At 37.8% G+C, this 26,634-nt stretch overlaps 1 protein-coding gene and 1 long non-coding RNA gene across 2 annotated transcripts; one reads left to right on the top strand and one right to left on the bottom strand.

The window, feature by feature from the left end:
- Nucleotides 1-1,724: 1,724 nt before the first annotated feature.
- Nucleotides 1,725-19,314, bottom strand: crip2 (cysteine-rich protein 2). Its single transcript, XM_052580929.1, has 8 exons — nt 19,150-19,314; nt 8,079-8,173; nt 4,835-4,892; nt 4,204-4,338; nt 3,974-4,042; nt 3,781-3,875; nt 3,310-3,367; nt 1,725-3,072 (listed from the first exon to the last, which is right to left on the bottom strand). Exons 1-8 carry the CDS (start codon nt 19,190-19,192, stop codon nt 3,005-3,007), a joined length of 621 nt encoding a protein of 206 aa, XP_052436889.1. The 5' UTR covers nt 19,193-19,314; the 3' UTR covers nt 1,725-3,004.
- On the top strand, nt 6,703-9,064 carry LOC127976485 (uncharacterized). Its single transcript, XR_008157818.1, has 2 exons — nt 6,703-7,579; nt 7,657-9,064. It is a non-coding gene; the product is annotated as an uncharacterized LOC127976485 (long non-coding RNA).
- Nucleotides 19,315-26,634: the final 7,320 nt, after the last annotated feature.

Genomic DNA, 26,634 nt, shown 5'->3' with positions numbered 1-26,634 from the left:
TGGAGAGAGCTTCGCGACAAACTTTAACTAGAAAGAGATGCCGCTCTCACTTGTGTTTTACTTGACAGAGTTGTTTTGATTCGTATCTTTACAGAAAACGTATGCTATAACGATCAACAAGATTAGCATTATGGGGCATACTGTCACGGCTGGAATACAGGAAACCACAGAGAAAGATCCAATTGCGGGTACGTCTTTATTTAAGGGACAATCCAAAGAATAAACAGTCCAGGCAGGGGTCGATATCCAACAAATCCAAAACATAAACAAACACGAACACAAGGCAAGGGCACGACTAGATGACGGACATGAATTAACAAGGACTCCGTGACACATACTAAGATAGACCGGGTTAAATATACAGGGAGAAACAAACGCTAATGGGAAATTGAGTGTAATGATTGATAACCAGTGACAGCTGGGTGCAATGATTTAGGCAGAGACGTGAGGAATGTGGTTAATGAAGTGACAGACACCGTGGGAAAGGAGGACATCTAGTGGGTACCCAGGGAACACAACCCAGACACTGTGACACATACACGCCAAACGCAGGGCATTGCGTCTCTAGACCTGCGCGAGGAGCGTCTGATCCATAGTCTGATCGCGTCTTTGCATTGACTTTGTATGTAATCTACTCGCGCAAATCGTTGAACTCACGTTTGAAAATTATGAAATCAAACACAACATTTACAAAACTTTACCTCATCTGTTAAATCCATGATTTATCTTTACGTCTGATTGATGGCCGTCAACGGTTTGGTAGGAGACAACAAATCCCATCATTCCACGCTCCTCCTTAGCATTATCAAACCACGCGATTGTTATTGTTTTGGTAGTGCGCCCTCTAGTGGCAGGTCCTACAACCTGTACCTTTAAGTGCTGGGCAACAATTAATTGCATCCTATATATATATATATATATATATATATATATACACTTTTTTTTTTTACATAAAATGTGTGTTGTGTATATTTATGTATGTGTATACAGTATATATTTAAAAAAATTACATGTATATATTTATATTAATATAATTTATATTATATATATTTAATATTTTTCTTAAATATATACATACAATTTTTTTGTATTTATAAATGCATAATAAATATACACAGTACACACACATATATTATGCAAACAAAAACGTTTATTCTGGATGTGATTAATCGTGATTAGCTCTAGCAGCAATAGTCTAGTCACATTTTATTCTGCTTTTGTACAGAGTGGTAAACGTATGATAAAAAAAAGAATATCTTAACAATCAATATCTTGTTCTATTGATTTTGATAGGAGCTCAAAGCACAGACAAATCTAAGCCGACCTAATGTGAATGAATGTAACCTTAACTGGAGATCAAGAGATGTTTTCACCAATGCTTTGAGAACTCCCATCACAGGAGTATATTCCCAAGACAACCTTTAATTGTGAAATGGAGAAAATCCAATTACTACACAAAAGCGTTTTGTGATCAAAGCACACAAATAGACTCTGTCAGAAAAATTATTCCAGTGAATGTTCAGAGATGTTGCTGTGGATAAGTGCATAACATTAAGATCATGACATTATCTAATTATTACTGGAAAATAGTAACAATGGCAGTGCATTCAAGGTCATCTGTATCTATTTACTTTAACTCCCTTATTGTTCCCATCTTGTTATAGCATGTTTAAGTACAGGAGTCATATCGAGGTGCAATTAAATAAAAATCCAAGACGAGGGAAAAGCTTTATGTAAACTTTAATATGGGATTAAACAAACAGAAGCAGCAGGACTTGACGTGCAGACTCTGCATAAGAAAGTTCTCCAAAGAACAAAAGGCCTGATACAGCAAAAATATATAACAGTCAGAGTCCAAATACACCTTCAGAAAGACTGCAGTCGAATTCACTACAAACTAAAGAACTAATGGGAAACATAATACTTCAGTTTCAACACTTTGAGAAACTGGGGTTCGTTTAAAATATTCAGATCACAAACAATACAAAAGCTTATCCATATCTTTTCCTTAATACGTTTCATGCATCATGTAACGGTACGAGATTGGCATCAGAAATATTAGCTGCAGCTACTTGGTCACCAAGCACCAATCACATACACCCCTGTTCCCATCGGTCCCTGTGGACTTCAACTAGCCATAAATCAAGGGGTATCCGGACCTGCTCCTGGAGGGCCTGCAGATTTGAGCTCCATCCTGTCTCATAACACCAGCCTGGAAGTTTCTAGTGATCTGGAAGACCTTGATCGGCTGGTTCAGGTGTACTTAGAGCTGGAGCTAAACTCTGCAGGACAGTGGCCCTCTGGGAGCAGGATCTGTCCTCCCCTTGAAAATAAGAGCTTGGTCGTTTCACTTTACTGTCTGCATATATGCTGCAGATCTTCTCTTAAAAAGTTGCAACTAAAGAATGTTGCCATCTGGCCAAAAAGGTAAATCTGGGTTTGGGAATATTTTTCAGATTTATGATGATGTGCTCCAGAACTGACCTGCATGGAGACTCTAAGGCGAGCAGGCATTTCAAACAGCTCGGCTCCTCTTCATAAAACAAAACTCCCTCAGAGAACTTCTGTTGTTTTATCTGCTACTAGAACACTCATTACACAAGCATCCTACTGAACATGCAGTATTGTGGAAGTAGGGATCTTTGTTTTGCCTTTATAGAGGAAACTTCATACAGTGCTTTAATGATAATACAAACAAAGATACTGTATACACAAATAAATTACTTTTAAATGAATTATAGGACAAATCAGAAATGATTAACTAGTTAAAATTTTCCTCTTATTGGGGTTAATTGGAATTGGGGTAGATCAAAAAGACGCCAAGGGACTGTCAGTGGTGCAGCTGGAGCTCAAGGCATGATTATATGTGGCGTCACTCTTCTGCAGAAAGGTCCAAGCTGGCACAGGTTATTTGTGATAAGGCAAAAAGTGGGGCATATGTGAAAGTGTGAGGTACTGGTAGTGGCTGTTATTATAGTGAAGTTGGGCTTCCCAGGATTGAAAATCAAGGCTGGGCCTCCGTGTTGGGCTCCTTGTCATAGATGTAGCTGCCGACACCACCAGTGTTTACACCTAGAAGTCCAGGAGAGTGGATCAGACTGGGTTAATAACTCATTTAATTTGGACATATCAGATTTTCAGGATTCATTATGATTTCAAGAAAGCTGAAATGTATATAAAAGATCTAAAATTGCTAGAAAAGTTAAATGTCTCCACTGCAAATGAAGAACTGCTCAATTGAAATAATTTCAGATTATTTTCTGACATTTAAGCAATGGCTCCATCTAGAGTTGAAAACTCTCATAGTACCTTTTGGACCGAAGAGGACAGCATAACATGGTTTATGGCAGTAGGGCTGACCATCGTGCTGCAACACACAAAAACACATTTTAAGATAAATCCATGCATTTAGAAATAGAAATGTTTATGTATCAGCACTTTCAACTGAAAAATATTGCATTCATACATATACAGTGTGCCAAGGCTTCTACGGTGGTAATGTTCTTTTTCTGAAATTTAATTCTCACATTAAGTCATCCTGAGATTTCAGTTTTATTTTGATTAACTGTACTTACTCCCAAAGGAACCTATGAATCATAATTTAAGACTTAATTGATTTATTACCTATTAAAAAAAATTAATGACCCATAGATGCCCTGCGGTTTATTCAAGAAATGAAAATTATTCTTGATTAATTTCTTTAACATGGACAGAATTAATGAAAGAATCACGGAAGGCATCTTTGTGCTTCTACTATTAGCAACTTCATCTTCCTCTCACCTCTGCGTGGCTGCCAGCTGCCAGGGTCTTACTGCATCTCTCACAACGCAGGCATGGACGATGCCAGTCCTTCCCCAGTGACGTCACCTTCTCAGCTGCCATAAGTAAGTAACAGGGCATGTCATTACGCTACCGCCACCGTTAAATCCAAGTCAAAGTATGAAATGTTGATAGGACAGAAAGAGAAGCATACCAAAATAGACCTTCTTGTTGCATCTGGGACACAAGTTGGCTTCCCCAGAGAAGGTGGTGATGCTTCCAGCTGAAATGAGAGATGCATGTACTCCATGATCCAAATAAACACTGTGCAATTTGTCATTATGTCTTATTGCAAAACATTTAGAATACAATGATTTATATTGTGGTCTCAATTGCACACTCGGCCTGTTCAGATCAGAATAAGTCAGTTGCTACTGTTTGTACCTTTAGATGGTGGCCTTGAAGATGCCGGGACCCATTTCTCCTGAGGATTGGGTGCAGAGTCTACGGTGGATGCAGGTGGGGAGGGATTGGCTGGAGCCTCATACACATATGAGCCTGCACCCCCAATGTTCACACCTACATAATGAACAAGGTTTCATGAAAATATCTCTCCATCATACAACATTCATATTAAGAAATGTTGGATATGACTAATAACATTTGTTCATTCATTAGAATTAGTTCATGCATTTGGTACTTTAATACTTTTACCACATTTGTCCATCAAATTTCATGTTAATCTCTGCAGATACCAATACATTTTAACCATGTACATAAAAAAATAACAATAGTATATAAATGGAAAAACAGCCTACATAAATAACACTGAACCTTACTGCGAAGAATTGTCAGAGAATTCTCCTAATGCGCAACAGAGGGCACTATTTAATTTCATGACAACAATGATTTAACTATTTATTCTTGCTATATATACAAGAGTTCAAAATCTCTTAAGTCATGTCAGTCATTCCATAACCCTGTGTGTTGTATATATGGTAAATGGACAGAGGTTTGAAGAGATCTGTGTCTCTTTACTTCAATCTGAAATCATATGCGTTTCATCTCATCTCACCTTTTGGCCCAAAGAGGGCAGCATAGCATGGCTTGTGGCAGTATGGTTTCCCATCATGCTGTGAGGATGTAAAACAGAAGAAAAACATGGTCATTCTAGGCTTATTTTTCATCAATTAGATCTCTACAAGTGAATGAATGTGCATTAGCATTATCATAAGTTTGCAATGTAATCTGCAGATAGTAGACCATCTTAAATGTCTAAATGGCTATGGTTATCTTGGCATCCAGTCTCTGATAACACTCGCAGCAGTTACCAGGACACGGTCTATGTTGATGGGAAAGGACACCCATAGAGTGCCTTGAGTGTGACTGCATGGGAGACGAAACAGATTTCAATGGCAGTTGCTCCCAGAGCCCTGGTCAGGGCCATGGCGGGAAAAGGTTGCCATGGGAACCGTCAGACGACAGCTGTGTGACCGTTACAGCTGCGCGGGACAGGATAAAGGAACGGAAGGGGCAGAGAACAGTGGCCTCATGCCAGGACAAAAGTATGCAAGGGGAAAAACTGTGTAATGAGCCCCACATTCCAACAAAGGCTAGCAGACACCTTCCCGCCTCAATTGCAATGACCGGAAAACTTGATGTTGTAAGATGTCAATACTTCTAAAAAAGGCAAAAAAGTGTTAGCCCAATTAGACCACTAGGGAGGGAATTAGAAGACTTCACCAACACTCCTAAGCTTTCCTGTAGCTCAAATAATGGAGCAAGGTGTTAGCAACATCAAAGTCATGGATCCAATTCTCAGGGAAAGCATGCGCTGATCAAATGTAAATGTGTACCTTAAGTGCAAGGCAAGTTGCTTTGTATAAAAGCATCTGCCAGATGTATAAATGTAAAAGACGTTGACATATAGTCTGGTCAACTTTACAGCTTTTTATAGTCAAGATCCTATAGAGGAATCTGAAATGTGTGGTCAAGCAAATCTAATTACTATGCTATAAAGTTTCTCAAAGATCAAGTGTGTTCACACTTTTCATGTTTGGTTTGATTAAAACAAACTGCGCACCAAACAAACGGACCAAGACCGCTAAAAACATGGGTTTTGCTCCACTTTTAAACCAAAAATATGAATGCAACATGGACCAAATATTTCTAAACGAACTGAAAACAGGATGTAATGACAAGATGTGATGCTATGAAACATGATTTGATGACACAAAATGAACAATGCATCCAAAACCAAATAAGCTGCAATCTCAAACTGTATTTGGCAACAGATCAGGAATGCCAACGATTAGCCAACGAATTAAGACTGTGTCTTAAGATCTAGTTTGACCAACTAGCAGTTCCCAAGGGGAAATCGGTCCTACTATTCCAATACAAATAAGACCAATCTACATATTCATGACTGAATTAAAAAACGTTATGACCGGTCTTAAAGAAAGAAAAAAAGAGACTGCCGTATTTTTCGGACTATAAGTCGCACCTGAGTCCATCAGTCCAAAAATACGTCATGACGAGGAAAAAAACATAGATAAGTCGCACTGGACCATAAGTCGCATTTATTTAGAACCAAGAACCAAGAGAAAACATTACAGTCTACAGCCGCGAGAGGCCGCTCTATGTTTTCAGGGAGATGCTACAGGAGCACTGATCAGCATAGAGCGCCCTCTCGTGGCTGGAGACGGTAATGTTTTCTCTTGGTTCATGTCAAATTAATTTTGATAAATAAGTCGCACCTGACTATAAGTCGCAGGACCAGCCAAACTATGAAAAAAAGTGTGACTTATAGTTCGGAAAATATGGTATTAACTTTTTAAAAGACTAATCCAAACAGTTTATGCAACTGGCCCCAGCTAACCCACTTCTGTGTACTTTTTTTGTGGCAAATTGCATATCCTTGACTTCTGAAAGTTGGCAATTAAAATGAGATCTTGTTTTTTGATAAATCTCTGGACATATTGTGTGATATGCATCAGACAGACAGTGAAAAGTCTGTGGGTGTGATGTCTAAGCCAGATACGAAGCTCAATCCATCAGCTCCCATTACAGGTCTCACTGGTCATCTCTCATCGGTCATATAGAGCAGCGCACCAGCCCACACCTTTCCCAGAGCCTCTCACATATTCTGGTAATTGAATCCAAACTCTCTCTCTTCTGCCTTTACTTAACATGGCTATTCCCATAAACCCTCTCACTTTACCCTGCCAGAATCCACGGAGGACACTAAGGGATTATCATCTTATCCACAGGGCGAGTTCTTGTTCAATCAATGGTCTTGAAGAAAAAGTTACACACATGTATTACCCATCTTTACTTTACCCCATCCTTGTTCCTGTACCGTGTAAGACCTAGCAACCTGACCTACATCCAGATTTAGGCTGATGTGAGCAGTGAAGATGTTAATATGCTTACAAAGAGATTACAGAGAGAATTCCTTCTATTTGTGACTCTCTTCATGGAGTAAATGCAACACTCAGGTGTTTCCTACTCTTATCCTTGTGGAATACAGGCCCAAGGCAACATGATGACTGATGATGACGATTCCTCTGGCTCTAAAACTTCACTGCCCTGTCCTTTGCCCTCTACTGCTATTCCGATCTAGATGCAGTCATCACTGTGTGATGTAACAGGATGCTGGAAAGGTCATGGAGAATTTCATTTGGCTTGCAGTCACGCACACAGGAACATTCGGGATGTACAAAGCTGAACAAATCACTGAAGACGAGCATCATGAGATACGATTACACACAGCAATCCAACAGAGATGAGGAGGGAAAATGCTTGTTGCAACATCCTGTAGGTGAGACATTCAGTTTGTTTTTGTGTTTTCATGTTTGCATCATTTTTACCCCTTAAATTGTGTTTATGTCATGCTAGCTCCCCACACACATTAAGGCCGGGACACACCAAGCCAACTTCAAAGAACTAGCAGTGACAAAATCTGATGGTGGTGTCACCAAGCGTTGGCTGCATCGGACCACAGCCGACGGCAAACTAACACATGTGTTCTGCGCATGCCTGAGAGGAACTCTCGCCGATGGGCCCAACGTCCCAGACAGCTATTCAACATGTTGAATCGGGCAAACTGCCACCGATGTGAGACCCGACGAGTGGAACACACCAAACAAACTAGACCGACCGTCGCTCGCCGGCTTCAGTCCTGCTTCTGGACTCTTCAAATAGACCATTGGTCTTCTGATGGAAACGCACAGTGTCACAAAATCAATACTCAGCTGTAGGAGTTTGAGTTTCCCTAGCTAGACTGCAGAGAGGTAGTGTGTGATCTCTGACTTACTCACCTCAGCATGGCCACCCGCGGTGAGGGTCTTACTGCAGCGCTCACACTTCAAACAGAACTTGTGCCAATCCTTCCCCAGTGATGACACTTTCTCAGCTGGGAGATGAGAAAGAGAGAGAGAGAGAAAGACTGATTTTTACACTTTTTCATTAAAAATATGTAAGTCCATACATTAAAAATCCTTCTGCCTAATACTAAAGGTATTGTCAGTGGTTGCCAACTCCTTGAGAACTGTAGAGCATTGATTGGTGGCCACAAGGGTATTGAGGCATTACTACTAAAACAATACTTCCCTTAGTGACATTTTTATTTATTTATTATTATACATGACATCCTTATGTGATGTCATAATTTGTGTGCAGGCTCATTTAGGCGTTAAATTAAAAAGGAATAGAATACTTGCATGATTTGCTTTGTTCTTTATAATAGACTATGGTTGCATCTGAACATGCATACTTCCCTAGTGTATAGTAGGCAAAAGCAGTATGTGAAAAGAGCAGTATCCCCAGTGTTCATAAAACAGCAGGCAAAAAGTACCCAGGTGACCTACTACTTTCAATGACATTCTGAAGTTAGCATTCAATAGACAATTTACTATTTCATGAGGGCAAAGAAGAGAACTGGCAGTTGCTGGTAGCTCACAAAACAATGACAGCATATGACAAATATCTGCATTCATACTTTACACATTCATACTATACATATTAGGACTCATTTTTTTTCAGTGGTGTACTTAGAGAGTATGCAATTTTATGACAAATTAAATGTCATATTGTAATAATAATGTGCTGCTGTGTTGTGATGATAATGTGGACCTGCCCATAACCACAGTTATGGAGAGTCTCCACACAGCATTATTAATGTTGGATCTGCTTAATTTTAAGATCCATCAAGCTTCATGTTTTGGGGATGTGTGCTGGTCTGGACATGGCATTTACATTCTGATAAGCAATGTGACATCATATTACATAAAAACAATGAAAAGCACTGGCCTGGTTCATTCCATAGCTGAGATGTGTTGACATGAAACACAAGGAAATGCAGTGGCGGGGTTACTTAGGACTGGGCAGCTAAGTGGCGACATACACACAGTACAGAGACCCACTGCTCCATTTCCCCTCCTGTCCCATTTCTTCAAGAGGGTCCTGGGAGACTTCCCCAGCCCTAATATTACTCTTTCCATATATAGAGCTCACTCTCAAGACAATACATCAGGCAGGACTGCTGGGACAGCTCTCTCACTTCAGAGGAAACACCTTCACTTATCAAAATGGCACAATCAGCTAGAAAGAATGATGCATTTCCTTCTGCTCTCCCCTACTTCCTAGCCTTTCCGCCTGGAGAAGTACAGTATTGTTTTCGTTCTGTCAGTTTTGCATCCCTCTTAGTCCGTCTCTCAGGGGGTCTAGGTCAGTACAGAAGAGATCAGTTTCACCATCAGAGAAGGAGATTTTATACTGCTAAAGTGAAGCAAAGACTGAGATACACAAGTATACTCAAACACGGAGGCGTAGCAACAATTTAAAATGTGTGGGCATGAATGTTTAAAAAGTATTATAATCTCTGGGACAAATGTTGAAACAGTTGGTATCTTTACATTTTCTAAAGAAAATGAGAGTTACACTTGTCTAGTTTGAAGTGCATTGCAAAGTGGATACTGGGGTGTTCTAAATGGTTGTTTACTGTCACAAGTCTCTGGTCTCTGTGAGTTTTAGGTTGTTCCTTGAATCAGAGGGATTTATTTTTTCACGACTTATTTAACATCAGATAAACATCTTAATTTTGCCTAGAAAAGTGCACAACTCTCCTTAAACACAAACTTTTTTTTTGGAAGTTATTATTGCCTTTTATTGGGCAAAGGTCTGCGAGCCAGGACTCGAACTCGAACCCAGGTCAGATGCATGATTTGAGGAATCATTTATGCATAGCACACTGATAATACCTGCAACACAGTTTCATATGGAAGTACAACAGTTTAACAATAAGGGGACATAATTCAAACAGTTTCTGCCAATCTCGTGTTAATCTTGAGTACTATACAGTAGTATTTCATCCTTCATATCACTGAAGAGACTTTAGCTTTAGCAAATTTATAGAAGACAGACAGCTTTAGGCATCTCCTAGAAAACAAGCTCTTGGAGGCATGTCGTGGGTAAAGCTAAAGAAACACGAGCTCGGGAAGATTTGCGTAAAGTGATCGTCTGCAAGCTGCGACATCAACATAAAATCTGAACAAGAAACTTTATTGAACTAAAATTTATTTAATTTGTTAAAACACTTCTCTGTTGACATTCTTGATTTTGTGTTCTAAAACAAAATGACAAATCCTTCGAGCAAGTCTGCTGCAGACAACTTTCGCAACCCAAATGAAGCACATTGATGGGCGTGCTCTTGCTCCGTCTGAAACAAGGAATTCCTTAGATCAGGAATTGTCCATATAAGGAATTCCTCCCTTTATGACATCATGAAGGACCATACTCAAAAAAAAAAAAACTTTCCAAAACCTTTATACGAACCCTGAAGGAGTGTATGTGGCACAGAAATACTCCAATTGGTCATGTTTAGTATGAAAATCCAAATCTTTAGCAGTGTAAATAAGTCACAATGCATGAAATAGCTTTAGACCTCCCCTTTAAAGATGAAAAAAGAGAAATAGTTACAGTATGTAATATAAATGTAACCCTATCACTAACACAGGCATCATATCCAAATTAATTCTAGGCTCACACTGGAGAGACGTAGAGATCCAGACAGTATAAATCACTGTTTTCCAGCAGGAGGCTAATCCAAGATAAGTGAGATTTCACAGTCAATGGCCCAACTGGGTATAAACAGAGAGAGTGTCTCTGCAGGGAAGATGCCAATGCCAATGACTACTATACAACGTAAGTGTTTGTGTATGTGTATGTGGTGGTTGACGAAGTGCAGATGAACAGAGTTGCCATTTAAAGGGCTTCTGTTGTTGTACAAGAGGTTGCTGGGGGAGCCGTTTAAGTTATTGGTGTAGTTTTGCGTGGGCGGAGGAAATCGCTAATCGCTCATCAAGCTGAATAGACCCCTGGACGACCTCCAGTCAAACTCTAACACACATTCTTTTACTACAGCCAAAGGAAATCAGTGTCTTGTGTGGTATATTTACAAGAAGCTTTGTCCGCAGACAAAACTGTAAGCCTGGTTTCTGCTTTCCAATAGAAACGGTGTGACTATAGCGATATCCTAACAGCATTGTCATCTCGTTCATCCCTAAGGGAATCCATTCGACTGGAGAGGGAAGACACGGGAGACCAGAGAGGGCTTCATTAAAGAGTCAGGTTACCTTGGATGCGAGGCGTAGATGCATGATAGCCGTAATGGGCGGCTGTGTAAGACTATACGAGAGGTTGCAGTACCTCCCAATGTCCGGCTCTAAAGAACACACGCAGTGCAATATGTACACCTGATCGCTGATAAGCTTCTTAGTGCTTTGTTTTGAGCTGCAGAGGCAATCTCTTTAGTCCTGCTGGTACTGTCTGTAGAGGTAACATCTCCCGTCAGCCATTAGATCTTGTGTTTTCCCTCAGTTTACCCCACAATTAAATTAGAGAAGAACACCTCAAACACCAGGTCAACTGATACATGAACAACACAGAGGTTTGTTGTTTAATGTGTTTTGGCTGGTGTGCAAAGGGAGAGTAAACGAAAGCGAATGAGCTCATGCCATCCCAGCAGAATAAATGCAGGTTTGGATGTGGACTAATGGAGCTTCACTGTGAACTCATTTCGAAAGCAAATCTGTCACAACTCTCTCAACCAAACAAGAGTCGTATGAGATTTAATGAAGTCAACATTACCAAGATTTATCAACATGATATCATGTAAATACGTCTCTCTGTAAACATGTCATGCTCAATATCCTGGGGTTGTTCCAGAACAGAAGAGGCTCTCAAAGACTATTACTCTGACTCTGAAAAAAAAAAAAAAAAATCAAGCCTTGAGAGAGATGCATCAGCATCCATCTCTGTTTAATCATTCTTATTAAGTTTGTCTAGGCACAACGGATGCATCTATCTCTCTGCAACATGGGGACACTGTATTTCTATTTGTTCAAGTGTTTTTCTTTAGACAGTGAGGATTTATTTTTGATACCATTGTAAAATTGACCCTTCCCTTCCTTGGGAAGCTTCACCCTCTTGGTTTCTATTGCAAATTTAGACAAGCTTTATGGAACATCCCTATTGCAAGAAAGCTGTAAGATGAACTGTAATAATATATCCTCTCTGGCTACATTATGTGCCTATTATTATGCCAGTTGTGGCATAATGGTTAGAAAGTCGGACTTGTAACTTGTCCTGGGTTTGATTCTCAGTACTGGCAGGAAATGTAGGTTGGGGAATGAATGTACAGTGCAGTTAAAGTAAGGCACATAATCCCAACTGCTCCCCGGGCTTCCCAAAGCTTCATGTGTGTGTTTTAAGCAACAGTCATAGTTTGCCCTTTGTTTTTAATATGGAAGTTCACAGGAAGTGATAGGAGAGCAGAGGGGAACGGAAATGGGAAAAGAATGCAGGGACTTGAACAAGAGTGGCCAAAGTGCTATTGTGTGATATGTTGGAGCACTGCCCAAAAAGCTATCTCTTCAGTAAATAACGTTTTTTTTTTAAAGGTGGGACTTAGCAAAGGGTCAGTAAGGTGGGTTTAAACGAGGTCAGTACAAAGGCTGAATTCAAAAGTGGAAGATTTATCCACTTTATTTTTAAAAGTAAGATTGCTTTGTTGAAAAAAAAAAAAAAAAAAAACAGCATATACTGGTTAGGTATGTTTTGAAGCTCATGACCAGCTAAGGACCAGCTCAAACCAGCAGCCATGCTTCAAAATTATTTTGTTACTTTAATCATAAAAACAGTTTTACAGTTTACTGCACATTGTAAATCTTTTTAGTTATTTACCTATAATGGCTAATGAATCATAAGGCTCACACATTCACAGGAAATACCTTACAACAGCGTTAAAAAATTAAGTGGATAAGTAGGCTCTACAAATGTGTGGTCCCTAAAAGTTGACATGAAACAATTTGCAACCCTTCAACTATCAAGGCCAAATCACCTGGTAGCCTAAACAACATCTAAATAGCCATCTGGCTCTTGATTAACATTATTTCCTGGCTTTTGGTTTAATTTCAGAAGAAAGAAAGCTGTGCAAGACTGTGTCGACCAACCTTGTTTGCATAATATATAAGACCAGGAATGTGTATTTAGTAAGTAAATAGCCTAGGGCCATTTTTCATGAAACGGTATACCTGATGCTTAGTACTGCACTAACGAAAAAAAAGAAATTGAGAAGGAAGTTCTGTTATAAGCTGACCCTGCCTCAGATGTTATCACAAATAAACAGCGCTAGGCCTCAACAACATTTACACAGCTGAACACCCTACAGGCACCAGAGCAGGCATGCACTCGAAAACCTACTCCATCATCCTCAGCAGGGACTTTCAGTGTGTTAAAATGGGTTTTTATAAAACTGATCACTCAAAAATAAATAAATAAACAAACAAGTACTTGCACTGGCTTGATGTTAACTCTGGACATGGTTTGAAGAACCGGCCATGCAAGTCCTTAACAGATCAGGACTCAAAAGATGGGCAAAATGACATGTGTTATATATCTGTCCACTCAATGTGGTCGCACACATGGAAATCAATTTGAAAGGCAGGGACAGATTTGCTTCCACTTCAGCAGCCATTAATGTGGACCCATCTGTTCAGAGCACTACTGTTATACTGTACTCTATCCTGACCGTGTCCCCTTGAACTGTAAAAGCAACATGCATGCCATCTGGGTCCAACATGGTGCTTCGCTTCGAGTCACTGATTACAGTCTGACCCGCTTTCCTTGCACCTGAGGGCCTTCAGGCCTTAGCCAAACATGTACGAACACACACAGAGATAAAACGAGGTAAACTGTAGCTCAAATGTACACAAAATCATTACATGCCCTTCCTGGCTCCAGTAAGCAGGGAGATGATTGCTGTGGTTAGTTCCCATGATCCTCAGCTCTTTCAGCTATAAATAGCACATATGCTCTGTTCTCAAATCATGTTCTGTAGCTCTGTTTAAGGACCCTACGCTTCTGTGATGGCAAACAGAGCCTTTCTTTCAGACCCTGCCCATTGCCATCAACTCCTGAGTGGCAGTTCCTTCTCAAAACAAATCTCAAATGGCAAGCTCGGTTTTTTTTTTCCAATTTGCAGCGACTTGTGAATTTCCTTACAGTAGTGCGGAAAGGCTGGGTTTGGTTTGGGTCCTCGCTGAAAAGATGTGGCCACGCTAACGCAAGACACGCTAAGATGTCTGTCTTTTCGCAGTTTCCTCTTGATATAAAGAAGGCAACCTCGTGATTTTCAGTTGTCTGGCTTGAATGAGAGCTACATGTGCCTGTGTGCTACTGCAGTGCCCATGGCTGTCAGTACAAATCAATACTGCTTCGTGGAGCTTGGCCTCGATCAGCTTCCCTGCAGCCAATATGAAACTGTACTGGTCCTCACATTTCAGCGGTTGGGTGAATATCATGAAATCTATTATGAACAGGCTGGATCACATTGCATTACAAAATCAGAAGTAAGAAATTGCTACTGTAATGTAATCTGTTTTGCATTGTAACACATTCCTGACAATTAAGCACATTTTCTTTTCCAATTCTAATTACAGTAATGCCTTAAAATATTCATAAATGTACCATAAAACCTAGCATTTAATTTAATTACAAATATATAATACAGCTATAATTTATGTAAGTTTATTTTTAAACTATACATTTTGTGTAATTCAACCAGTTCAAATTCAGAATTTTTTATTTAAATAGATTCTGAAACATTCATGGGGTGATTTATGAACATTCTTGAGAGGAACAAATACACACAGAATTAAATTCTCCTTGATACGTCTCCAGGTAGAGCAAATTTATGGAGACAAATTATGCATGTCTGCAGGCCTTCGGGTAGGTCCAATTCGAATAATTTCAGTTTAAAGCCTAGTCCCATAAAACACAAGTAATTACATGATGGCTTAGATCTTTTTTCTTGCTAACCTTGCAACAAGCTTAAAAAAAAAAAAAAAAAAAAAAAGAACATCTTGTAACTATGGTCGAGGTTCATTCCTGCCAGGAATCCTGACAGACAAGGCGAACGGCCCCGAATTCTGGCTCCCAGCAACGTCCCTAAACAGTTGACAAAAATACAAGAAGTGGCATTATATAACCGATCCTGCACAAATAAAACAGCTTGTGAGGCAGCCATGTGGAAAACACAGGGTTATAATGGGTATGTGCAGTAAAAGTAAATCCGAAACAGTGAGAGATGGGGACAGAGATAGAAAAAGGAAAAGTGGTATGGACAACTCCCCATTAAACCAATGGTCTGTCTGCCTGTATCTGAAACCAAAGGATTACATAATAGACATGCCCTCTCATATTTCGATGTGACGGGCATCTAAGAAAGCATTGCTAAATTCTTTTCAAGAATGAACATAGGCCTTGAAGGGAGAGCAGTGAAAAAGAAAAGATGAAAGAAAGTGAAAGAAGATTCTTTGTTTGGCCAGATTCTCTCTCGTCAGTGAGATTTGATACGATGCAAGTGAGCTCGGTCTGCCATTAATAGGGACAGGTTTTCTATCACATACATTTTTTTTACATTTGTTTACTTACAATGCTGCCTTTGTTTTTAGGCATACATGAATTGCTTGTATGGTTGTGTTCAAATGTGACAAGTGGACACAATGCCGATAATATTTTTCAGATTATACAGACTCTCAAATTTGGATAGCCCACCCATTTTGAATTGAAGTATGAAAAATGGTAAAGTACTGATTCAGTGTGTAACCTCTGAATGTGATAAATTAAGCTTTTACACTTGCTCTTGTGTAAGAAAGCCACAGCATCTGCTAACAGCTGTTCAATAAATGAATAAAAGGTTCAACCGAAAGTTTGAAAAGTTTCCGCTCAATACAGTGGCTTACCACTTGAAACAGGAAAGGAATTTACAGGAACACATGCAATAACTCCCACAAACTCAGTTTGGAAATACCATCTGGAACAGCTGGGTCTGCAACCAAACCAGTTTGTTTTTATCGAATATGTTAAGCTAGGGATGTAAATCAATATTTATAGATAAATCAAAAACTTTAACATTTGATACTATGGGAAAGTTATTGCTTTCTTTATTCAAACTGATTTTCTTTTTCATGAAAAAAAAAATTCTTCTTCCTGAAGAATGAAAGCTGTATCATACACTTGGAAAATTATGAACCATGTCACTTCTTATCGATACTTGAGGTGTGACAATACACTTATCTCAAGAGATGGGGAAAAAAAATACACATGCTTGGTTCACTACAGCAAGACAATATTTTAATACTATTTTCAATAAATTTTCCAAGACAAAATATTTGTCTTTTAATTACAAAAAGTTTAGCCCCTTTCACACATACAGTCTTCACTGGTAAATTACCGGTAATTTAACATTAATAGATCATGTGTGAACAGGACCTTTTCAGAAATCCTGGTGAATTTGTTTTTTGTTATGGCGATCATATCATTCTTATGGAGATGACACGATTACTCTGAGCTGTTTACAAAGCTCCGCTGCTTTATAATTCGCTTTTCTATGTAAATATGCGCTAGACGGACATCTTTGATCATGGCGTCTCACAGATTTTGCCTCACTTCTCCATTCATCAGGGCTGCGACTCTGCAATTGGATACAATTATGCACGTCTTGTGTTTATAAGAGCAAAACATTCTTACTGGCTAGTAATGTTAGTTTGGTTGAGAGTGAAAGCTGCTCCTCTTGACTATTGGTAGGCGAACTCATGGACTCGAAAGTGATATCAAGATACCAACAAGATGTTTTTTAATTGTAGGATTTTTTTTTTTTTTTTCGCAGCCAAACACTGAACGCCGGAAATCTGGCACAATGCCGGAAAACTTTAAGCCCTGCTTATTGCTGGTTTCTGCTCATTCACGTCTAGACTGTGGATCTGGATGCAGCATTCACCGTCAACCTCAAATATTCCACTTGGTAACATTGCCATATTCAGAGGAAACACACTTCGAGGACCAAAAGAGGAGAACCGCACCCCTGCTCTTCCAAAACTGTGTGGAATGCGTCTTGGCTTCAACGTGAGTCTAATAAAAGCACAGTCACCCGCATCCATCTCGACCAACTCCCTCATGACATAAACCGAGGATTTGGGTGAAACCCTGAATTTTCCTTTCTTCTGCCCTACGGCATCATGGACCATAAGACTGTGTGTGATGTCAGAAATCAGACACGTCCAATACAGTGGTCTCCATTAAAACCAGCCATCATGTCTTATTAAGATGTCAAAACCTGTATGTTTAAAGCAAAATTACTATTTTTGATGTTGTATGAATGATTTTGAATATTATTAAGCATGTGAACTAAATGGAAAAATTAATAGTCTACATTTGGTCGTCCTATGTGAAATCTGGATCCTGAAGCATAACCAGCTGAAAAACAGTCAAGCTAGAGAACTTTCTGCCCACCCACTAGACACATAGCCATGAAAAGAGCTGCACTTGCTTTTATATAACAGCACCTCTCTTACTACATTGATTTAAAACCACCCGACAGCTTTATTGGTCGTGTGTCATGGCTGTTCGGTTGACACACAGATGAATACAACATAAATAAGAGCTGAATAATCATCTCAGTTTCCACCACAAAGGCTCTGATGCACTGATGAATAACCTTATAAATATGAGAGCAGGGATGATAAGGTCAAGTGGCAGTGAGGCTATTCAACTGTTTAATGGATTGAGAGGTGTATATATTGAGCAGACATCAATGCTGCTGGCCTGGAAATGGATATAAATAAAAACAAGAGGTCCTTCATTCACTATGATCTTTCAGCTCCCAAAACATCCACATCAAGAGCCACATGCTGTATTATTTAAGAAAACATCTGAAAGCAAAGTAAAGTAACTTTCAAGCTTTCATTTTAGTGTTTATAATAATAGCCCCTCATCTGGTCACGTTAAAAAAGAAGAGAAAGGTGACTGTAAGATGTAAACAGGACTTAGACACAACTGTTCGTTATTAATGTTACAGAACTGGGCAATAAAATTGTCTAAATATAAACTGGCTGTCATTGCACTTAGCAGTCTAAAAGTAAAAAGTTGCATATTTCTTTCCATCTATGATACTTTCCACAAAACCAGTACAAAAAAGGCTTTTCTCCCTTTCTTAAATGGTCAGGGACAACATTTTATATGCATCATCATCACATGTCTAAAAACAGTTTAAAACCATGATTTGTGAGATTTTGCCACATTTTACACAAAGAAAAAATTATTTACATTAAACATAGATGTCAAAATTAAATCTACAGGACTTATAAATTAAAGATTTCATAAATAAATATAATGGATAAATAATATTTTCAATAGTTGAATATATAAAACAGCATTTGTAATATTAATATATAAAATCAAATAAAATATAGATGAAAATTAACCATAGCCTTGGGACAACGAACTGATATCAGACTTATGATTTTAATTGTTGGGTACAGTGAAGAAGATCCAGAGCTAAGAGGAACAGACCAAAAATGACCAGTTTTATAAACATAGATATGATTTGTTTACAACTAGTTACTTTTCATATAGAGTTAGTTATATGACACAATCATTTATAAACATGTCTAATAAAGTTATAAAAATACAAATAAATAAAAATTTGTCCCTCTAAACTCTCCAAAAGTCACAGAAATCCCGTATTCATGGAATGCACCTCATCTTTCCGAAATATTTTTTGGGAGTTTTGGAAGAGGTGAGTGCACTAGAAAGTATAAGTGAATTCCTGAAAGGGGTGAAGTGAGTGATTATCCTCGGACAATTTCATTTTTAAATCTATGGCAAATTCTCAGATGTTTAAATCCGCTTTATAAACACCTGTGTAAACAAACCATCCCTTTCCACGATTATACATCGTGGAAGTCATTTATCATATCAAAATATAACGGTAAATGCATTTTTAATAGAAGTTCAGAATTAAAACAAAAAAGGTAAACACAAACTTACCAAAATAAACAGTCTTTTCGCATTTAGGGCACTTTGAAGCCATGGTCTCTTGAAGTGGATACTCTCACTCAGCGTCAGGTTTGTCTTCCACGCGCGCGAGTCGACCAATGGCTGGAGCGCGGGAGCGCGTCCACTGAAAGCGCCGCTCTGCATTTGCATAGCCCCGCCCTCTCTCCAGGTCTGTTTGCGCGCTGCGCTTTTCGCTTTTCTCACTGGTCAGGCTAACGGTCAGTCATCAAGTGGGCGGGGGCTTCTGCCTGCTACTGGCTCTTCCTTTTTACATCCTTCAGCGGGAATGTGAAAGGCTTCCAACAATGGTTTCTTTCACTTCTCATGAATAGGGATTCTTCAGCACTTGCCAGACCGTTACTAGTGGAAATCAGAGGGAGAAAGATATTGGCAAGTCCCAGTCATGCTCACAACACTTCTCTTTTTGTTTGAGGTCACTGTATGGCAGAATTACGTTTTTGACATGTTTGTCTGTCACGGTCACTCCATGTCTTTTTTTTTAGACTCTTGTCTTTGCCAGCTCTTTTGCCTTGACCATGTGTCCACGTCATTTCTCTCTCAAACTGATCAGTCAGCAGAGCAAATGTCCACCTTTTCCTGACTCTACACTCCTTTGACAGTTACACGCAACCTACTGTTGTCTCCAATAAATCTCCAAATTGCTCAGTCGACTAGTCAAACAGAAGCCTGACTAGTTCTGTTGTAAATAAGTGCCTCTTGATACCTAAGTGAATATTGATTCTCGCTCTGCCTATAGCAGATTTCAGTGAGAGGAAGGGTTTATTCAGGTTCATTAGTGTGTCAGTGTTACAGCGTCAGTAAGTTTGCTGTATTAGCACATTTGCACAGCTGCAGTGCAGGGATTTGCTGTGTTGGCTTGGCAGGACGAAACCTTAATGCTTGTTGTCAATTAATGTTTCCAAATGACTAAAAGGTGGGAAATTATAAGAATAATAGCATTATAAAACTCTAATGCTGTGGCACTTGTATATCCATATAAAATGTACTTTTTTAAATACTTTTTTGAGCAATTTAGCTCAAAACCTCTCAAAGAAAAGATTTGCAGGCAATGACTGCCATAAGTCTGGATCTAAGGACATCACCAGAGGCTGGGTTTCCTCCTTTGTGATGCTTTTCCAGACTTTTACTGCAGCCAACTTCAGTTTTTGTTTGTTTGTGGGTCTTTCTGCCTTTAAATATTGTCTTCAGCAAGTGAAATGCATGCTCAATCAGGGTGAGATCAGGAGATTGACTTGGCCATTGCAGAATATTTCACTTTTTTATCTTCAAAAACTCCTGGGTCATTTTTGCTCTATGTTTTTTGTAATACAGCTAAATTATTAAAAATTTTACCTCTTTCCAAATGTAGTTAGTAATTATGGTTATTAATAGTTATAAATTTTTATTGTCATGATTTTTATTTGTTTCATAATTTTTTACTTACATTTTTGCTGTTAAAATAAAAGTTATTGTATTATGGCAGGCATTTTTGTAGGCAACGTTTATGTGCAAGTATTGCCTTTTAAAAACAAACCTTTTATTAAAAACAAACCTTAGAATTATTCCCTAAAGTAAATAGTGTGACAACTAGCCCCAGCCACCTCCTACAGTACACACTGTTTGGAATTTCTGTCAAATTAATGCAAATAAATTTAAATTCAAATAAATGTAAAACATTCTATTTCGTCAAATAAGCCTGATATAAATGTCACATTTCTACCAAAATAATAAGCAGCACAACTGCTTTCAACATTGACAGTAATCAGAAATGTTTCTTCATGCGCCGCTGCGCTTCGGGTGTCCCGAATTAGAGTCCCGACTTGTGGTCCTTTCCCGATCCCGTATCCCCTCTCTCTCCCACTTTGCATCCTGTCTGAAATTTCTGTCCTGTCTTAATGAATGCAAAGAAACAAAACAAAACAAAATCTAAAAACAAACAAAAAACTCAGGACCAAATCAGTATTGGATCATGTGTTACTGAAAAATAAAGTAATATCTGCTGAAAATTCAGCTTTGCAATCAGAGAAATTTACATTTTCAAATATATTGGAATATATTTTTTTAAATGTTAAATTCTATTAATACTTTACAATAGTTGTGTTTTTACTGTATTTTTGATCACACAGTTGCAGCCTTGGTGAAAAGTATTTTAAAATATTATTGACCCCAACCTTTTGAAAGTGTGTATACATTTCAGATTCCTTTCACCTCAAGCCTGTGCAAATCCATCGGGACAAGTGGTGAACAGTTGCCTAAGGCCCTTCGCCTCCATAAATACCCATTCTTCCATTCACACCCATTTCCCGTGGGATGAATTCAGAGGCATGTTTCCCCAAAGCAAGTGTGTAGCCTTTAGTCCACACTCCACCCAAACACCCACACCACCCTTCAAACACACCCAAAACCAGCCCGACTCTTCACACACGTGCTGTCGTGATTCATGTGGGAACGTCTGCATTAATAAAGACTTGTTAAAAAAATAGCAGCAGATTTTCAAGACATAATCTAGGTGTGGTGAAGTATTTAGACCCTTAATTAGGAGATCAGTACGTTTTCCTTTCAAAATAATATTAATAGTAAAAAAAAATAGAATTATTATACTACATGATACCACAATTGTTAATAGTTGCTATGCGGTTGCTGTTAACTAAAAACATTTGATTTTTATTTAAAATAAACCTGAATTCAAATGAAAAAAATATATATAACATGAAAAACATATAAGAAAAATATTTGCTTAACTAACTGAAATAAGGTTAAGTTGAATATAAATTTGAATAGGAATGATAAATTAAAATATTTTCCAAAAACCTAATAACTATGACAAAAGTACATTACAAAATCATAAAAAAGAGAAATTAAAACTATCCTAAGTATTCATATTTTAAAATAATAAAAATAAATAGTACGTTTCCACAAAAATATTAAGCAGCACAACTGTTTTCAACATTGATAATGTTCAGAAATGTTTCTTGAGCACCAAATCAGCATATTATGATTTCTGAGGGATCATGTGACACTGGAAAATGCAGTAATGGCAGCAAAAAAATTATTTAGCCACTTTGCCATTTTCACTTTGCCATCATCGTAGATTACATTTAAAAACATTAGAATAAATAAAAAAAAAATAGACATTTCAAATTGTATTTATATTTTACAATATCACATAATTGCAGCCTTGAAGTAAAATGTTTATAAATATTTTTAAATAATATCTTGGCAACTAACTGAAAGACATTTAATTTGAAAATAAGTTTCAGTACTTACCGAAATAGAAATAAATTAAAACTATTTTCTAAATATTAATAAAAACTATAAGTAATACAGCTATTCTGATAAGAGCCCACCAAGTATTCATGATCCTTATAACCTGCTAAATATCCCAAGTAAACCTAAAAAAAGCTGTTTTCTGGTCCTACGTGGTTTAAGCTGGTCTCCTCTTCTGCAACATAAGCTAAAAAAAAAAAGTGCTCGACTAAAGCCAGCCAGCGGGTTGGCCAAAATCCACTCTATTGGTCTTAGGCCAACCTAAGCTGGTTTAAGACCCTTTTGCTCGGCAGGGTACAAGTCTCCTTAAAAATACCGCTAATAAAATAATACTATTTGAAACAGCAGGAATGAAATATATTCTGAGGGAAATGCCAGGAATCCTCTCGCATAAGTGAACCCAGTCATGTAGCTATTATTGCATATGCAAATATGAATGAGGATCCAGATGTACTGAAGCAGAACTGGTCTATTATTGTATTAAAGTGGTTCTGGATATTATTAACAGCATGAGACTGAAGGAGAGCGGTTGGTATCAGACCTCTTAAGGGTGTCTACAGTTAAAGACGGCAGTCTGGGAATCAACAGCAGGTGTCTGTGGTGACCGATAAGGCACAGACTCCGTATTATCTCGAATTAGTCTCGAAGCAACTCAAGCAAACTTTACTATCAGACATTTGCAGGTCAGAAGCAGGAGCTGGAGAACAACTCAAAGTGACCTTAACATGGTACAATTACATTGTGTTAGAGGTCCTTTGTCATATACTTCAAGTCGGAAAATGGACGCAGAGGAATGTCACAAAACATCCCTTGGTATTTGTCTTGATTCTCCGCCTAAGATAACAGTGAATGACCTCGTCCTCCACACTCAGCACACTCTCTGAGACTGGAGTGATGGGAAGATGTACTCCGCTTTCCAGCAGTCCTCCTCTGGGACGTTCCTCCTCTCTGGAGTATCTTGGTTTTATCTAATCAGTGGCACTTTATTTAGCTGGTTTGCTTACACATTGTTCACGTCTTCGTCGAATCATTGTTTGTCTAAGTTCAAGTGGAAAATGAATGCGTTCTGTCACTTGAACGGGTGATGTAACCACAAGAAGTCACAGGAGAAGAGTGAGGGAAATGTCACGTGGCTTTAAAGCTTATTATGATGATCTAAAGTACTTTCCTGTAAGTTGTTAATCTGCTGATTACATAAGAAGGAAATTTGTGGAGGTCGTTTTGGTTATAATGGTTTGGTTTGAATGTGTTTTATGGATATTACTGGAAATAGAAAGTTCCAATTCACCTACTTGGTTAGTGATTTCTCTATTAAATGGGTACTGTGTATATCCCTGCAGTTATTTTTATATCCATATACACTATATATATATATATATATATATATATATATATATATATATATATATAAATTACCTTTTGAAGTGAAAAGGAATACTCAGTAAAAAAAAAAAAAGGAAAAACAATTTTTTTTCAATGTATTTTATTTAATCAAAATGCATTTTATTTGTATTAAATTTCTTTAAAAAAAAAAAATAATAATAAAATAAAGCATTTAACCTATGATTGGTCTGCCACTAAATGGTGCTGTGCTTAAAGGCTGTTTTAAACCACTGCACTTTCATAATATGAAGTATATATATATATATATATATATATATATATATATATATATATATATATATCCATGTTAAACTTTGTCTTAAAGCTTTCTGCATAGATAAAACTAAGAATAATATTGCTTTTTACAGTTGATACAACTTCTCATATATATGAGATCACCTCCACAATGTTTCAAACTGAACCTGTCCAGAGACACACTTTGTCAAAACAGCAAGAATCGCGAAACTTGACATAATCAAACCAAACATAGCGATTACAGATCCATTCCTCAAACACACTGCCACCAGAGGCTCATTTGTCTCCCTGACACAGGACACTTTTGAAAGTGTGCATACATTTCAGATTCCTTTCACCTGTGCAAAATAATCTAGTAAAATAATAAAGTCTTTAGGTTTGGGTCAAAACAGTACTTCACAGTTCACTGTAATGTTGCCTTTGAAGTATATAACTCAGTACAGTAAAGAAAAACTGTACAAACAGACCTTCGTTGTAAAAGTAAAAAAGTAACAGTTTTAGTTTGAAAAGTGATTAAAAGAAATCACAACAGTTTTTGTTTTGTGTGAAAAAGCATTTTCATGCTCTAAAAGTACACAAAATAAAAAAAATATAATATCAAAGTATAAAAAAGATGATTGTGAGAGTTTATACACAGCAATATGTGACGTTTAAAGTCAGTTTTATTTTATTTATTTAATTGTTTTATTCTCAAAATGGAAATTCATTGTCTTTCATAGGTAGTACACATTGGGATATATAAAACTATGTCATTCAAACTGTAAAATGTTTGTGAACTAAATAAAGCAAGTTATTTTCCCTGCAGTATAATTTGTGTGCTCAAAATGAACTTTACGATCTACACGCTTATAATTTTGCCTGGCGCAGAATGAAAAGTTTTGCAGAATTCAAGGAACGAATTCAGTTTTAAGCTGTGATTGATTAAAGGTCATGGGAACAAGTAGGCTGTCATTTACTGTACATCATTATATAACAAACCACAACCACAGTGATTGTAAATGACAAGATTAACAATTTGTACATGCGTATATATGCGCATACATGTGAGTTCATGCATGTACCATATAAAAATGATGCAGAAAATGGTCCATTCCTGTTAAACTGACAGTCTTGCCTATAGGGAAAAGTGTCACTCTAGCCATTTACTGCCTTACTTTTATTCAGATATTGCTGTATATCATGCAAAGTGGGGAAATGCACTGACACATGTGCATTTGTTCATAAAAATGTATGTACATGTAACACTTTTGCAAGCAATACAGTACATCCGTGTGAGTGGAGCCAGTGACCCAGCCTTGCGGTCTCTGGGGTCAGCTGCTGCTTTTCCCCCAAGATTTTTGGCATTCGGATGACTCCACTGTTCTCTTGCCAACTGTCCATGGCTGGTAGAACAGATAGCAGGCTAAAACACGGACAGCTGGCCTCTTGTAGGGCCTTGCACCCTTGATGCATGGCGCTTTGAGGTTTTAGTGTAATTCTCCAGCAGGGCAGGGCAGACGGAGACTGTAATGCCAATCCACAGCAGCTGAGAGTTTAAAAATCCTGTCGCTTCTGGCTAGAGAAGAGTATAGTTTTATCTCTTTCTTTCACTTGCTTTTGCATTCACTTACTTTTGCACTTACTATTGCATTCTCTTATTTTGTAAAGTTTCTTGTTAAGGCCTGTGCTTTTAGATGGTTTATCTTCATTCTGTGCTGCACTTAAAGTCAACATGAAATGGTATTCGCATTCTGCTTTCATGTGTGATTTTATTTGTATGATAAATGTAGGCCAAGACTGATTTTATCAGTTGCAAACTGATTGAATTGTGAAATGGAGGGGTTGGTGAAAAAACAAAAAGAAATCAGAAGGGTTTTGTGATGTTTGTGAAAAAAGAAAGTCATTTCATTTTTTTGTATGTATTTTTATCAGTGTTTCTTCAGCTTTATTTTTTTATTGAAACCGATTGAAACCAATTTCTTCTGTTTCTGTGGCTCAGTGGTAGATTATTGCATTAGCAGCGCAAAAAGTAATGGGTTCAGTTCCCAGGGAACAAACATACGGGTAAAAAATAAATGTCTAGTCTGAATGCACTGTAAGTCACTTTGGATAAAAGTGTTTGATAAATGTAATAAATGTATTTATATAAAAAAAAGTAATGGAAACCTTATACAGTGCATACTTTTCTACAATTCTGGGGCTAAAAATAATCATTTTAACTCACCAAGGCTGCATTTATTTGATCAAAATGTTATTGCAATTTTAAATAATTGTTTTTTATTATATTATATTTTTAAAAACGAATTGATCCTGGGATGGGATTTTTAGCAGTCCTTCAGAAATCACTCTAATATGAAGATTTTCTGCTTAAAAACTATTTCTTATTATTATCAATGTTGTGCTTCTTAATATTTCTGTGGAAACCATGATATATATTTTCAGGATTCTCTTAAAGTTCAAAAGAACAGCATTTATTTGAAATGCTTTGATACATGTAGTGCATCCTTGCTGAATAAAAATATCAATTTCTTGTAAAGATTTTATGTGTAGATTTTATTTGACCTTTGTCCAAGATCCCAACTTTCAATCTTA

The sequence above is a fragment of the Carassius gibelio genome, chromosome B17 (assembly GCF_023724105.1).
Source record: "Carassius gibelio isolate Cgi1373 ecotype wild population from Czech Republic chromosome B17, carGib1.2-hapl.c, whole genome shotgun sequence".
NCBI classification, from domain to species: Eukaryota; Metazoa; Chordata; class Actinopteri; order Cypriniformes; family Cyprinidae; genus Carassius; species Carassius gibelio.
The sequence above is the reverse complement of the archived record's forward strand: the minus strand, read 5'-3'. Positions and strand labels throughout refer to the sequence as shown.

Excerpts from the sequence above, each read along its gene's own strand:
- crip2 (XM_052580929.1), bottom strand. The coding sequence starts at position 19,192 with ATGGCTTCAAAGTGCCCTAAATGCGAAAAGACTGTTTATTTTG. Across the intron at positions 8,174-19,149 it reads CGAAAAGACTGTTTATTTTG|CTGAGAAAGTGTCATCACTG; the intron begins GTAAGTTTGTGT and ends CTCATCTCCCAG. Across the intron at positions 4,043-4,203 it reads TTCAAGGCCACCATCTAAAG|CTGGAAGCATCACCACCTTC; the intron begins GTACAAACAGTA and ends CTCTCATTTCAG.